General features: G+C 41.1%; 1 protein-coding gene across 1 annotated transcript; it reads right to left on the bottom strand.

The window, feature by feature from the left end:
• Nucleotides 1-1,941: 1,941 nt before the first annotated feature.
• On the bottom strand, nucleotides 1,942-13,728 carry LOC137938988 (UPF0481 protein At3g47200-like). Its single transcript, XM_068784135.1, has 3 exons — nucleotides 13,449-13,728; nucleotides 3,709-3,784; nucleotides 1,942-3,603 (listed from the first exon to the last, which is right to left on the bottom strand). The coding sequence occupies exons 2-3, from the start codon at nucleotides 3,735-3,737 to the stop codon at nucleotides 2,202-2,204; spliced, it is 1,431 nt and encodes a 476-aa protein (XP_068640236.1). The 5' UTR covers nucleotides 3,738-3,784; nucleotides 13,449-13,728; the 3' UTR covers nucleotides 1,942-2,201.

Raw genomic sequence — 13,728 nt, 5'->3', positions numbered from 1 at the left:
AAATCAGAGAAATGTGCAGGTTGTACAACTGCATAAAAGTACAAATTACATGTTGATGTTAAAATTGAGGCCTGAATAAAATATCATGCTTTACCAATGTAAATCATGCTTAAAAATCAAATCAACTGACATAAAAAACATTGCCTGTGGGCTAAATGTTTTTAATTCAAGTAGATTCAAGATTCTTTATTAGTAAACTTGATGATAAAACTATCAAATTATTTATGAATTCATAATTCTTGTGGGTAAATTATGAATAATTTGATATTTTATCCTAATTAATATACTCAAATATAATAAAAATTCTTGTGGGATAAAATTTATTATATTAAGTATAATTAATTACAATTAATTTATAATTTTTCTTTATGATAAAACTATCAAATTATTTATGAATTCATAATCCCTGTGGGTAAATTATGAATAACTTGATACTTTATCCTAACTAATAAACTCAAATATAATAAAAATTCTTGTGGGATAAAATTTATTATATCAAGTAAAATTAGTTACAATTAATGTCTAATATTCTTTATGTGATCCTAATCATAATATATAATTTTTATTAAGTTAAAGATGTTGTGGCTACTCTCTAATTAATAAAAATTATATGGATCACTAGACATTAAATCTCATAAATATATGAGAATAGCATGAATTGCATAATTGTAACTTTAAACTAACATGTTATCATTATGCACCAAATATGATCATAATATATGCATAATTGAAAACTATAATATTATGCATAACTTTAATTTCATGCATTTACATATAAGTCAAAAAATGCATTACTGTAAGAGGAAATAAATTTATAATTTCCTATATACTGAACAGCAGATGGCCAGTGGCCTAATGGTCACTGGCGCAAATAAATATGCGACCGCACGGGTTCGAATCCCGCCGGCGCAACACATTTTATGCACCGAGTCGGCTCGGCTCAGGAATGGCGAGCCAACTCAACTCGTCCGAGTCGACTCGATTTTTTTTTTTTCTTCGAGTCAACCCGATCTGAGTGGCGGTTGCCGAGTTGGAACGGCGAGTCATAGAAAACTCATCCCGAGCCAACTCGTCCTGTATTTACAAAATAACCATATGAATTTAATCAAATGATTCTACGCGCTGGAGGTCATCTTCAACCTCCAGCCACGCGCAGAAGGAAGGAGCACCGGCGTTCCGCCGGTGTTCTTTCAACTCGTCGACGCCGGAAAACCCGTCGGAATGGTCGCCGGTGTCGGCGCTGAGTCTCCGACGCTCTCAGGCGTCACGAGACAGCCGCCGCAGTGAGCTCACAGAGAGCGTCCTGCGACAGCCTCTGTCGGCGGTCGGCGCCAGCAACCGTGCGGAATGGTCGCCGGCGCCGGCGTCATGATCGATGCTGGCTGTCGCCGATGCCAGAGCCCCGGCGCCCGTGAGCGCGGAATTTGTTTTTAAAAAACAAAAACAGAAACAGAGACCGAACAGAGTCTCTCGGAATCAAAACGCTGGATCAGAGGTCTTCTCTGATACCAACTGTAAGTCTTAAACATGAATTTCTAATACAATATGAAATTCATTATAAATTAAACGGAAGATAAATCATACCTTCGTCCATACGCTTCAAATTCCTTCGCTTCTGTTTTCTCGGTGCTTCCGATCTCTTGGCACTCAACGGCGATGGCACTGAACCGAAGGGGATGAGAGTGACAAGACAGGGGACCGTAAAACATATCTTAACCGAAAACCAACCTCCCATCAAGGTTCATGGTTTCGTGTTACCGAGGGAGTTGCAACTGCCAGAAGTTTGAGACCACGTAATGAGAAAACCATTTCTCATAAAAACAGTTTACAGATCCAACCCATCTTCAGCTCGACACTCAACCATGTTTCTTCACTTCAAAAATGGAGATTACAGAAGGATTTATGCAGAACTAGGAACTCTACTATAACAATTTGCCATGCCTCTTCTCTATTAACATAACGCTTGCAGAAAAACAGGGTGAAGATGCTTCTCATTGTCTCCAGGGCGAAGAGAAACATCTTATTTATCAGTGGGAAGAGAAACATCTTATTCAGTAAAGTTGAATAACATTGATATTGCAGAGAGAAAACCATTAGAGTTAACACTAACAGCAACCATAAGTTGTTCAAGACCATTCCTTATACACCATCCAAATGGACAACTCATCTTTACACTTCTTGAAGCTTAACAACAAGAGTCTCTACGGAGGTCGAAAATAAGCAAAAGCAGAGAAGAATGTCTGCACAGCAGTGAGGATAAGAAGGAAGATAGCTGCTATAACAGAAAGGATAGTCCAAGGATTACTGAAGTAATCTGTCAACAATTTAGCCCACCATATGTTAAATCTTTTTCTGCAATATCTATTTAAATCTCTGCATAAGTGAGGAAGGAAATCGTTTTCATCTCCAATGAAGACAATATTGGTGCCCAAGCCATTAAAAACTGAAGCAACCAGTTCTTCGGATCCCAATGTTTGCTCAATTATTCCATGGTTGTTAAGTATCTCTACATCCTCTGCTGTATTGATAATATAATCCATAAAGATGGCATAGCTGGTAAAGTATGCCCCTGCATTAAGATGACATTGCTCCCAAGCTACCATCGTCCGTAACAGAGTTTCAGTGTTGTTGTCAAGACGGAGATGCGGGATTTCCAGGACACCCCTGTGGAAGGTAATGTTGGAGAATCCAGTAGTGCGTTTCTTTCGAAGCTTTATCCCTGCATCTTGCAGTCTTCTCGCACATGGAATGGGTTCGATGGTCAATATCCGCGAGGATTGACGACGAACAGGAAGTTCAGGCGGTGGGCGCGATGGAATTAGACTCTTTATCTTATTGAAAAAGAGTTGCATAAACCCTAGAGATTCTTGGGGGCTGTTAGTTGGAAGAAGATGGGAGTGAACTAGATGAAGCAGGTGGAGGACTGATCCGGACTCCATTATAGGAGTTTGCCCATTTTTAAACTCTAAAAACTGGTCAAAGAAATGAAGAGAGAGCTCTACTAGAGGAGGGTACTGAGAATCAGGAAGAACCATATCATATAATTTCTGAAGGGCATAAAATGGAACCTGATTGTCAACAAGGAGCATATCTATCCACAAGTCCTGCAGTCCTGCGGAACAAACTTGGTCCACTTGAGGGACGAGTCTGCCTTCATAGAACAGGAGGAGACAGTCAAGAATCTGGCAGCAACTCATCACCAGAGCACACAAACACTTGAAGTCCACCTTGATTCTTGCAAGGTGGGACAATCTTATTTGCTCTTTCATCGCGCTCATCGCCAGGACGTACTCCTCGAAAGTTCTGGCAGGGTTCCGGACGAGGATTGACTGGACATGCGCTGAGATGTGCAGATCATTCAAACTCTGTCTTGGATACGTTGATTCGAAGTCCCAGGCGACGTTGAAATAGGTAGAGCGAACACGGTACTGCTGAGATTTGACATTGTAAATGATCCTTGGGATAACGTAGATGGAGGTTGCTTCGTTCCGAAAGAACAAGGGCCGGAACCCAACTTTGATATCCTCCAGAAGATTCTTGTCGAAATCTTCAACCTCGTTCAATGGATCCTTGGGTGGTTCTGTTTCTGTGGCATCTGGCCACCTGCAACAAATGGGCGCGCGCAAAGATTGTGCCCCAATTAGGCAGAAATCGTCAAGCTTAAATGGCAAGAAAGATTTCGGAGACAAAAGGAATTGCCAGAGTTACCTTATCCATCTAGAGAAAAGATTAGGCATCAAATATCAGTGGAAGCAGCTCCCTTCTTCAACAGTCTCTGAAGGAACTGAAGAGAAGAATGATGTAATTATTGTCGACGAAGGACAGGACCAAATGGAGAAAAGATAAAGGAGGGATAAAGATGAAAAAGGCAACCAAATAATGCTCTATCCCACATCAATGTTGCAGACGATCACCGATTGTTATATTAGATGGCTCCAAATTCATATAAATGACAACTTGCGATCGTGATGCCTTCTCGTCGCATTTATAGTCAGAACTCGATATTAAGTTTTATTGCGATTCAGAAGTACTAAGTCCTAGTTTAAAACACAAAAGAGCGACAGCCGACAGTGATCTAGTTTAAAACTATTCTACCTTCTTTATGTTGTCGGCAAATGGGGACGATGGTAAAACTTCCCCTGGCTAACAAGCTTCTTCCTCCACCTACGTATTTAGAATATAAAGGAGGGAGCTTTGGTCACCTTACCCCTTTTTCACTGGCAAAAGAAAAGAATGAGGTTCTCTCTGCTTCTTTTGTAATTTCAAAAACTCCATGCCTGCGTTTCTACTTCATGCGTTATAAGCCGTAAAAATCATTAAACTTGAAAGGCTAAGAAACTAGAAACTGAAAACTTTCTTGAGAAGAGTCGACCCATATGGTCTCTAAGTTTATGATAGTTCCAGTTGAGTGTCTCGCTCTGCTCATTAAAACAAAAAAAAATTGTTATGATCCCTGACCATGGATCAAGTAACTCGGAGTGGGATTTGACAATCCAGCACTGTAATAGACTCTCGGTAAGGCCGAAAAGGAGGCTCTTTTCTTTGGCTGTTCTCGGTAAGACTGAAAAGGAGTCTCCTTTCTTGGCTGTTCTCAGTAAGGGTTGAGAACCCTTGCTGCTCTTGGCCAGTAATGGGGTTGAACTCTTGGTTGCTTACTGCTTAGAGGGTAAGGTCCCTCTTGGCAAAGTACTGATATTCACGTCAGAGGGATTAGGTGTCCTAATTCTGCCCTTGCTGGATTAAAGACTGAAGCACCTCTTTAGAGGTTGTTCTCGGGTTGGGGATTGGGGAAACCCCTACCCTTGCTCGGAATGAAGGAGAGAAGCCCCCTCTTGTTGTTGTGGATGTAGGCAAGGCTACAGCCTATGAGTGAACTCGGAAACAAGGATAATCCTTTCCTCTTGGATTCGGTACTATCAATGCCAAACAGAATTCAAAAGGGAAGAGAATAAACCCAAATCAAAAGAGAAACTATACCTGGAGCTCGTCAAGGAGACCTCCAAAACCTTAGAGCTCGTCAAGGAGAACTCCAAACCTATTTAACCTAATTCAATACTTCTCTTTCCTCTATTTCTCTACCCTCCTAATAGGGTTTGACGTCATTAGAGTTTTAGGGCTTAAATTGATAATTCTGCCCATGCGACCTGGATCCTTATATACTTAATGAAAAAATATACTAAAGCAATATAAAATATGAAATTTAAAAGTAATTAACTCAGTGAGTCATTGTCGCCTCCTTTGGGTGACTCGGTGAGCTATTGAGTCCTCAACATCTGCCCACCCCCCCTCCCCTCCCCCTCCGTGGAGAAAGAGTTTATCCTCAAGCTCATAAGTTGGGTAGATCTGTTTGAAGTTGGCCAGCTATTCCCATGTAGCAGCCGCTTGTTTGGTGTCCTTCTATTGTACTAGAATCTCCCACTGGTCATTAATACGAAGGGCACGCAATACCGTAGCTGGAGTAAGAATAACCCGTCCATTGTCCACCTGAGGAAGTGATGGGATTGACGAAGGAGGTGGACCTTGAAAGGGTTTAAGTAAGGAGACATAGAACACATCATGAAGTTTAAGCTATTGCGGGAAGTTGCAATTGATAGGCGACTGGCCCAATGCGGCGTATAATAGAGAAAGGGCAGAAGTACTTTGGAGAAATTTTATGACGGTGTTGGCCCATAGTGAGTGTTGGCAGTAAGGATGGAGTCATAACTAGACATAGTCTCCTTCCTTGTATGCGATATCCCGGTGTCCCTTGTCGTAGAAGTCCTTCATACGAACTTGTGCTTGGAGGAGGCGATCCAAAATATTCTGTAGCACCTGGTCCCGTTCAATGAGTGCTTGATCAATAGAGTCCACTCGGGTGGGGCCCAGAGTATATGAGAGAAACCGAGGAGGATCTTTGCCATATAGAACGCTGAAGGGAGTAGACTGTAATGTGGTTTGGAAGGAAGTGTTGTAACAATATTTCGCCTACGGTAGCCATTGAACCCAGTTTTTAGGACAATCGCCTACTAGACATCGGAGATACATTTCCACAATGCGGTTAACTACCTTTGTTTGGCCATATGTTTGAGGATGATAGGAGCATGAGAATTTCAACTTGGTGTTTCATAGACGAAACAATTCACGCCCAAAAGTGCTAGTAAAAACCGTATCACGATCACTGACAATAGATTCGGGAATACCATGTAAACGAACAATATACTTGAGAAATATTTGCACCTCTCTGGATGCTATATATGGGTGTGCCATGGGGATAAAGTGAGCATACTTGTAGAACTGATCCACCATAAAAAATAATATTGATTTGCTAGAAGATTGTGGAAGACCTTCGACGAAGTTCATAGAAATATCGGCCCACACCTATGTAGGAAGTGCCAAAGGCTGCAGAAGACCTGCAGGACTTAAGTTTTCGGCCTTGTTACGTTGACACACTGGACAGGATGTTACATATGCTGCAATGGAGGTCTTCATAGTCTACCAATAGAAATCCGCTCGAATGCAATGCAATGTTTTCTGGATGCCTTCATGAGTGTTGTCATGGTAGGCAGAGATGATTGCTGAAACCAAATCCGAAGAGTGTATGACATATAATCGTAATTTGTAATAAATAAGAGAATCCTGAATGGTCCATCTAGTGCCCCCTCTGTAATTTTCTTGTGCATATCGAGAAGAACCGGATTGCTGGCATTTTCCTTCTTGACCAAGTCTAATAGAATAAAACGAGGTTGGCTGATAGCATAGAGAAACAGCAGAGTCTCCACACGTCGTGACAAGGCATCGACCGCCTTGCTTAACCTGCCGGTGCGGTATTCCACTATAAAGTCGAATCCTATCAATTTACTGATCCAATGTTATTGAGGAGAAGTTGTGAGGTGCTGCTCCAACAAATATTTAATGTTGTAATGATCAATACGAATGAGAAATGCACGACCCCATAAGTACGGTCACCAATGTTAGACAGCTTTGGCCAACCGATTAACTCGCATTCATATGCTGGCAATTTGACATGTTGTACCGCCAGTTGTCGGCTGAAATATGCAATAGGGTGAAAGTGCGGCTGTAGAAAGGCCCCAATGCCCCCACTGGATGCATCACACTCGACCTCAAATAAATCTTCAAAATTGGGATGTTGTAGAACTGGTGCAGATGCAAGAGTTAATTTGAGGTCTAAGAAGGACTATGTGGTCTGATCATTCCAAATGAAGGAATTTTTCTTGAGGAGATTTGTCAATGGTGCTGCTATCGGTCCATAGTTCCTGATAAATTTTCCCAAAAACCCTCTCAAAGCAAAGGTATTCATAGGTTGCGGCCAATCGGCAATAGTTTGAATTTTATCTGAATGAACTATGACCCCATCATGGGAAATAATATGGTTGAGATAGGCCACATGTGATGTCGCAATTGAGCATTTAGATTTCTTTATATGTAATTTATGGGCACGTAACAGTTGAAATACCAATCTTAAATGCTCTAAATGTTGATGCTCGGACTGGCTGTAAATGAGTATGTCATCAAAGAAAACAAGTGCAGATTTGCGAAGATAGTTGCGGAATACCTCGTTCATTAACGCCTGGAATGTGGATGGTGCGTTGGATAACCCAAATGGCATGACCACAAATTCAAAGTAGCCGTGATGAGTTCAGAAGGAAATTTTCTCGATGTCGTGTGGTTGCATACGAACCTGTCCAGAGTGCAAGTCCAATTTGGTGAATATATATGACCCATGCAATTCATCTAAAAGCTCCTCCACCACAGGAATAGGGAAATTATCTTTCACAGTTTGGGCATTTAAATCCCGATAATCGACACAAAATTGCCATTTACCATCATGTTTCGTAACTAGGAGGACTGGTGATGAAAAATGGTGAATGACTACTGCAAATAAGGCCTTGTTGTAGCATGAATTGGCATTATCTTTCAATTTCATCTTTCTGGAGGTGTGGGTACCGATAAGGTCGAACGACCACCACTTCGGAGCCCTGTTTTAAACATATCTGATGTTAACAGTGCCTCAAGGGAGGCAACCTGGAGGATTCTTGGAACAAGTCCGAGAATTCATCCAAGAGATGTTCTATATTGTTGTCTAGATTGTCCTGTGTGTGAAGCGTATGAATGTGATGTGGCTTTTCCACGTGACTGCCCTGTAATAGTACTTGTTGTCCGCTCGTTTCAAAACTCATTGTTAAAGCAGTAAAATCCCATAAAATAGGGTTTAATGTTTGCAACCATTTAATACCCAAAACCATATCAAACCCAACTAGAAGTATGACAAAAAAATTTGAATGAAAGAAAGTCGTACCGATTGAGGATTTACTTTTTCGCTGATGTCGTAGCTAGGAAATTTTTCTCCATTGGCAACCAAATTTGTTGCTATTGAGTGTGGAAGTATCTGTAGTTGAATGTGTTGAGCAGTGGTCCAACCGAGAAAATTATGTGTACTTCCCGAATCCACAAAGCTAACAAGGTCCTAGTTCATCATCTGAGTCCAGACTTGCATAGTTTTGGCGGATTTTTGTCCTATTATAGCATGTACAGAAATTTCTGGTGTATCCTCCTCAGTAGGATCATCAAGCTATTGTGATTTTGTGATTTCATCGACCTCTAACTAGAACAACCGTTTACACTGATGGCTTGCATTGTATGTTTCATCACAGTTGTAACATAAGTTTTTTGCCCTACGCTCAACCATCTCCACACTAGTTAATTTTCGAATATATAGGGCGAGCAGGTTGCTGGGTTGTGTATCTGCTGCAAGAGTAATACTGGAATGATTTCTAACCTGTTGCCCTACTGGAGAAGCTATATGAGGGTTAGTGTTGCTCCTCCCTTGCCAAGTATTGGAAGTTTTCCAGTCCCCTTGACAAGCTGGTCTCTTGTTTTGAACTTTTTGTTGAAGTTCCAATGTGCGAGCAAGATTCATTGCTCAAGCTAAGTCAGCAGGTGCGTGGAGCTCCACCACTAACCTTAATGACTCAGTAAAGCCTGCCACAGATAAATTGACCTGCTAGTCTACGCAAACCATCCGACTGACTCATGCCAATTTTTCTTGGAACTATTTTTTATAGAGTTCCACTAGGCCAGTTTGTCGTAATAACACCAAATCCCCAAGGGGTTACTGTGGGCTGGAGGACCAAACCGTATAGTGCATAATTCCTTAAACACTTCCCAATCCAGCACCAATCTATCCAACTCTACTTGATGAAACTAGAGTTGTACTTCATCAAGTATGTGGAAGGTGGCCAATCCCACCTTATCAATTTCTAATGTTCTCTAATGGGTAAAAAAAAAACTTGCACCTATGCAACCAAATCAAGGGGTCATCTGACCCATTAAAAGTAGGGAAGTCAAGTTTTGTATACCTTGGTACAGTGCCTCCTCCGTTGAAATTTCCCGTCTAGCTAGGAAAGACAGTGCACCCTATAAACTGGTCTCCCCCTCTGTTGTGCGAGCTGTCCTCTCCTCTTTGCTTCGGGGTTGAATTTCTTCTAACCGTAGTATTTCCCATCATTCTAGAAAGTCTATCAATCTGGAGATTAATATTTGGAAGTTGTTCCAACTTCTCTATGATTATGGCAAACTTCTTTCATTCTCTTCTTCTTTTTCTTCAATGCATGCTGCCCTCTCATCATCAACTCTTTTAACTCACCATTGTTGAGCGCCCCTATGTTACCCTGCTCTGATACCAAGTTGTTAAAGTCCCTAGCCATGGATCGGGTAACTCGTCGTGAGATTTGTGAATCCAGCACTGTAATAGAGTTGCTACTCTTGGTAAGGCTGAAATGGAGGCTTTTTTCTTTGGCTGTTCTCGATAAGACTAAAAAGGAGTCTCCTTTCTTGGCTGTTCTCGGTAAGGGTTGAGAACCCATGCTGCTCTCTGTTACGGTCCCGGATCTGACATGCCGATTTGTAGGAAGGAAGAAGAGAAAGACAAAAATCAAGCCGAATGGAAACTTAAAAACCCTAGGTTCTTTGAGGAGAATGTGCACCCCTAAGTTCTTTGAGGAGAACTCAAAACCCTTGTTTACTTTAAATCAATACCTGTTTTTTCTCATTACTCTTACCCTTTAAATAGGGTTCACCCTTACAAGGTTCAAGATAAAATATCACAAAAGGTCCCAATAGATATAAAATTACAAAAATGTCCCTGTGGCCTATTAATTCTTTATCTAAAATAAAATAAAGTAAATTAAAGAAAGACAATTAATTAGACTCTAAATAACTTAATAATGTTATTGTGTGCATAACATTACACCCCCTTGGGAGAATGTACACCCCAAAGTTCGTTGAGGAGAACTCAAACCCTCGTTTACTTTAAATCAATACCTGTTTTTTTTCTCATTACTCTTACCCTTTAAATAGGGTTTACCCTTACAAGGTTCAAGATAAAATATCACAAAAAGGTCCCAATAGATATAAAATTACAAAAATGTCCCTGTGGCCTATTAATTCTTTATCTGAAATAAAATAAAGTAAATTAAAGAAAGACAATTAATTAGACTTTAAATAACTTAATAATGTTATTGTGTGCATAACATTACACCCCCTTGGGAGAAAGAGTTTGTCCTCAAGCTCGAAGGTAGGGCCTGCTTGCCTGTGCTGACGTCTCCACCTGTTCCCAAGTAGCATCTGCGATATTTGTGTCATCTCTCTAGACGAAAAAATTGGAGCATTCCACCAGAGAACCATTTTTTTATTTTTTTCGACACTGCCAGCATCCCTTGCTGTAGCACACCCCAATATGGTAAAGCACCATGACATCGAATGCAGGAACTACTTTCTCATACAGCGCCTTCACCGCAGCAGAAATTGCAACAGGTGGACCTATGTCCATTATAGAAGGGTCCACACTAACAAAAGTAAAATTTTTGAATACACCAAGAAGTGGTAATGTCTTCTGTTCTACAACTGAGCTTCTCATAAAGAGGATTTCACCAGCAGTGGTCATGTCATCCTTCTTGAAAACCATCTTCCGCTTAGCCCTGTGGACACAAATGCATTATGAAGGCAGCGATCATCCACAGAAAGCACAACATTTTTCTCCTCTTGATTTTTAGTGTCAATGATCTTTGTAGCCACTGATATAGTTGCTGCAGTAGCTTGCTTATGGGAGAGAACAACAGATTGGTCTTGATCTTGCCTGGTGACACCAATTCGATGAGGAACATATTCAGAAGTAATACCCAGAGGAAGAAAATTTGGAGCTTGCTGGAAATTCTTTAGCTTAGGGTGGATTGAGCCTTCCCACACCATAGGATTTGCGGTCATGGAATCTAATCCAGCTCCAAGTCTTATGTCATCGAAGTCATCTTGCATAGCGGAAGCAACAATGGTAATAGCTTGAGGGCTAGAAGAACCTTGCTATTTCACAGTTCTGATTGCCACAATTTTTGGAAACCCAGCATAGGATGCTTGCATCCTGTAAACCCGCATGCTAAGATGGGCAGGAGAACCAGCAACATCATCTAAGGATGCATGACGATCCAACCCCAAAACTAAGGCTATCAAACACCAAAAAAAATTCTGGAGCATCTACGAAATTACAGCTAAAGAGTTATTTAGATTTCTAGAATTAACAACAACTATTTCATTCAACACTGCCATTGCATCATTGTTTGCTTGGCTGTCAGGACACATTGGTTTCTGCACCTCTCCCAAATAGAAAACATCATGGACTTCATAAGGCACTGCTGGTTCTACTCTCATAACCATCAGCACTGCTTTTAGTGGTGCCACTGTTGTCAGCACTGGTTGTTGTAGTGCCACAGCAACAACACTAATACTTTGTTCAGTCGCCGCCTAGAATTTAAATTTTGTCTCATCAACAGTAAGAAAAATCATTCCCCACAACATTACATTCAAATTATGGCCAAGAAAACCTTCATCATTGAGAGTCTCCTTATCTGCCAACAATTTTTCAAAATCAATTGTATTAAGACAATCTTGACCATAGACAACCCCTCTGCCACATAAGATTACATTTGAAACTAGATCAATGGCAGGTAATTCATTAAATACACCACAAGCATCATCAACGTTCCCACCTTGCACAAGCACATTCAAGTCTTGTCTCATTTGTTCAAAGTCAGAATATTCCAAGTGGTATTCATCTACATTATTTTTTTCTGTTTGTATTTTTTGCTGTGGTGCCCTTTTCTTCATTTTAAACTTCAGCATCATCTCGGGCATAAGACCTCCATGAATGGCACATGCAATAAGAACAGTAATTACACTTGTTGCTGTCCCTTTTCGGCCAAAATGAGCTACATGTTGTAGAGGAGTATCTATTGTGCCCACAGGAGCTGGTAATTGTGCTCCACAAGTCACTGCTGCTACTACTCGCAGAACTGTCAGCACATTTTTCAGCAGTGTCACTGTTGGCAGCACAGGTTTCTACAATGCCATAGCAGAAGCACAAAAAAAAAATTGTGGAAGAACCCAAGTGCTGCAAAACCAGCGGCTTCCTCCTGTCTCCTCTACCGAATTCTTCCATCTAAGTCAGAAGCTCCAACATCTACTTCTTGTAAGAGTCCTAAATGCTTTACATACAACATCTATCAAAATTGAATATGTAGCAACAAAGGGAAGAACATTATTTTTCTCTAATGAATCAAACAGCCTAAATGCTTGCACTAGACATCCTCATGGCACAAACCATTAAGCACTGCATTATAAGTAACTATATTGGGATGGACACCCTTGGCTCTCATCCTCTCACAGAGAACCAAAACCTCTTTAAGACATCCTTCTTTATAGAGCCTATCAACCACAACGGTAATAAAAAACATCCCCCCTCCCCCCATCATATTTTCCACCATTTCCAGAAAACCCAAACTGCTAAGCAGCGAATTACAGTACTCCCCTGGTCTGCCAGACATTTCATCATACAATTGCCCATCATCTTCCACTTTTCTTATCTCCTCTGGATTAGCTCCAACCCTTCTATCTACTGGAGCCTCTTCTACCCTGTAATAGCAGCAGGCAGTGGACAATTCGTCCTTCTGTTCAACCCAGCCACAGAAAAATCATTCATCCACAAGACCGTTCCTAGCACACCCAAAAAAAAGAATTTCTCCAGTTTTTCCTACGTTGGCTACCTTCTCGAATGCAGAACTCCCACCGAATTGAAAAAATTCCACAAACAAGGTCCGAGCAGCATACATGGGACCCAAAAAAATTAAGCCCAACGTTGGCAAATTGATAAGGAACAGACTCACTGTTGTTGTTCTCATCAATGGAAAAATAAAACATCACCCATAGAATTTTTTCTTCCCTTCCCGGAATCCCCAAAAAAAATTCATCTCGTATTTCAGACATACAAGCCAGAAATCCGTAAAAAAAGGAGGAATCGTTCTGTTGCTCTTCTTCATGGAACAATTCCAATGCCAATGGAGATGTATTTTGTAAAACATTGAGGGATTTAAGAAAAGAGAAGACGAATCTCAGAAGCTTACACCAATTTTTGTTGAAGTGTCGTCCCGAAGCCAAAGCCCACCGGAATTTTGTCCGACGGAGCTGACGGAGCCTCCTCTTTTTTCCGGTGGCGAATAGCAGCCCTTTGGAGCTTCGACGCTTGGATTTTTTGCATCTCCTGTTCTGGAAGACGTTTTGCGTCTGGCAAGAAGGGGATTGATGTCGTACCCAAATCAGGATTTTCCGTTGAGGGTTGTGCTGAATACCCTTCCGATTTTGGAATTTCTGAGTCACTGTCATCTGATTTCCATACTCTGGATG

This window comes from Aristolochia californica, unplaced genomic scaffold (genome assembly GCF_029961685.1).
Source record: "Aristolochia californica isolate CCGP_79_NKW_82.1479 unplaced genomic scaffold, dmAriCali1.0.hap1 SCAF_8, whole genome shotgun sequence".
Taxonomy (NCBI): domain Eukaryota; kingdom Viridiplantae; phylum Streptophyta; class Magnoliopsida; order Piperales; family Aristolochiaceae; genus Aristolochia; species Aristolochia californica.
Note: the sequence above shows the minus strand (reverse complement) of the source record. Positions and strands in the feature narration are given on the sequence as shown.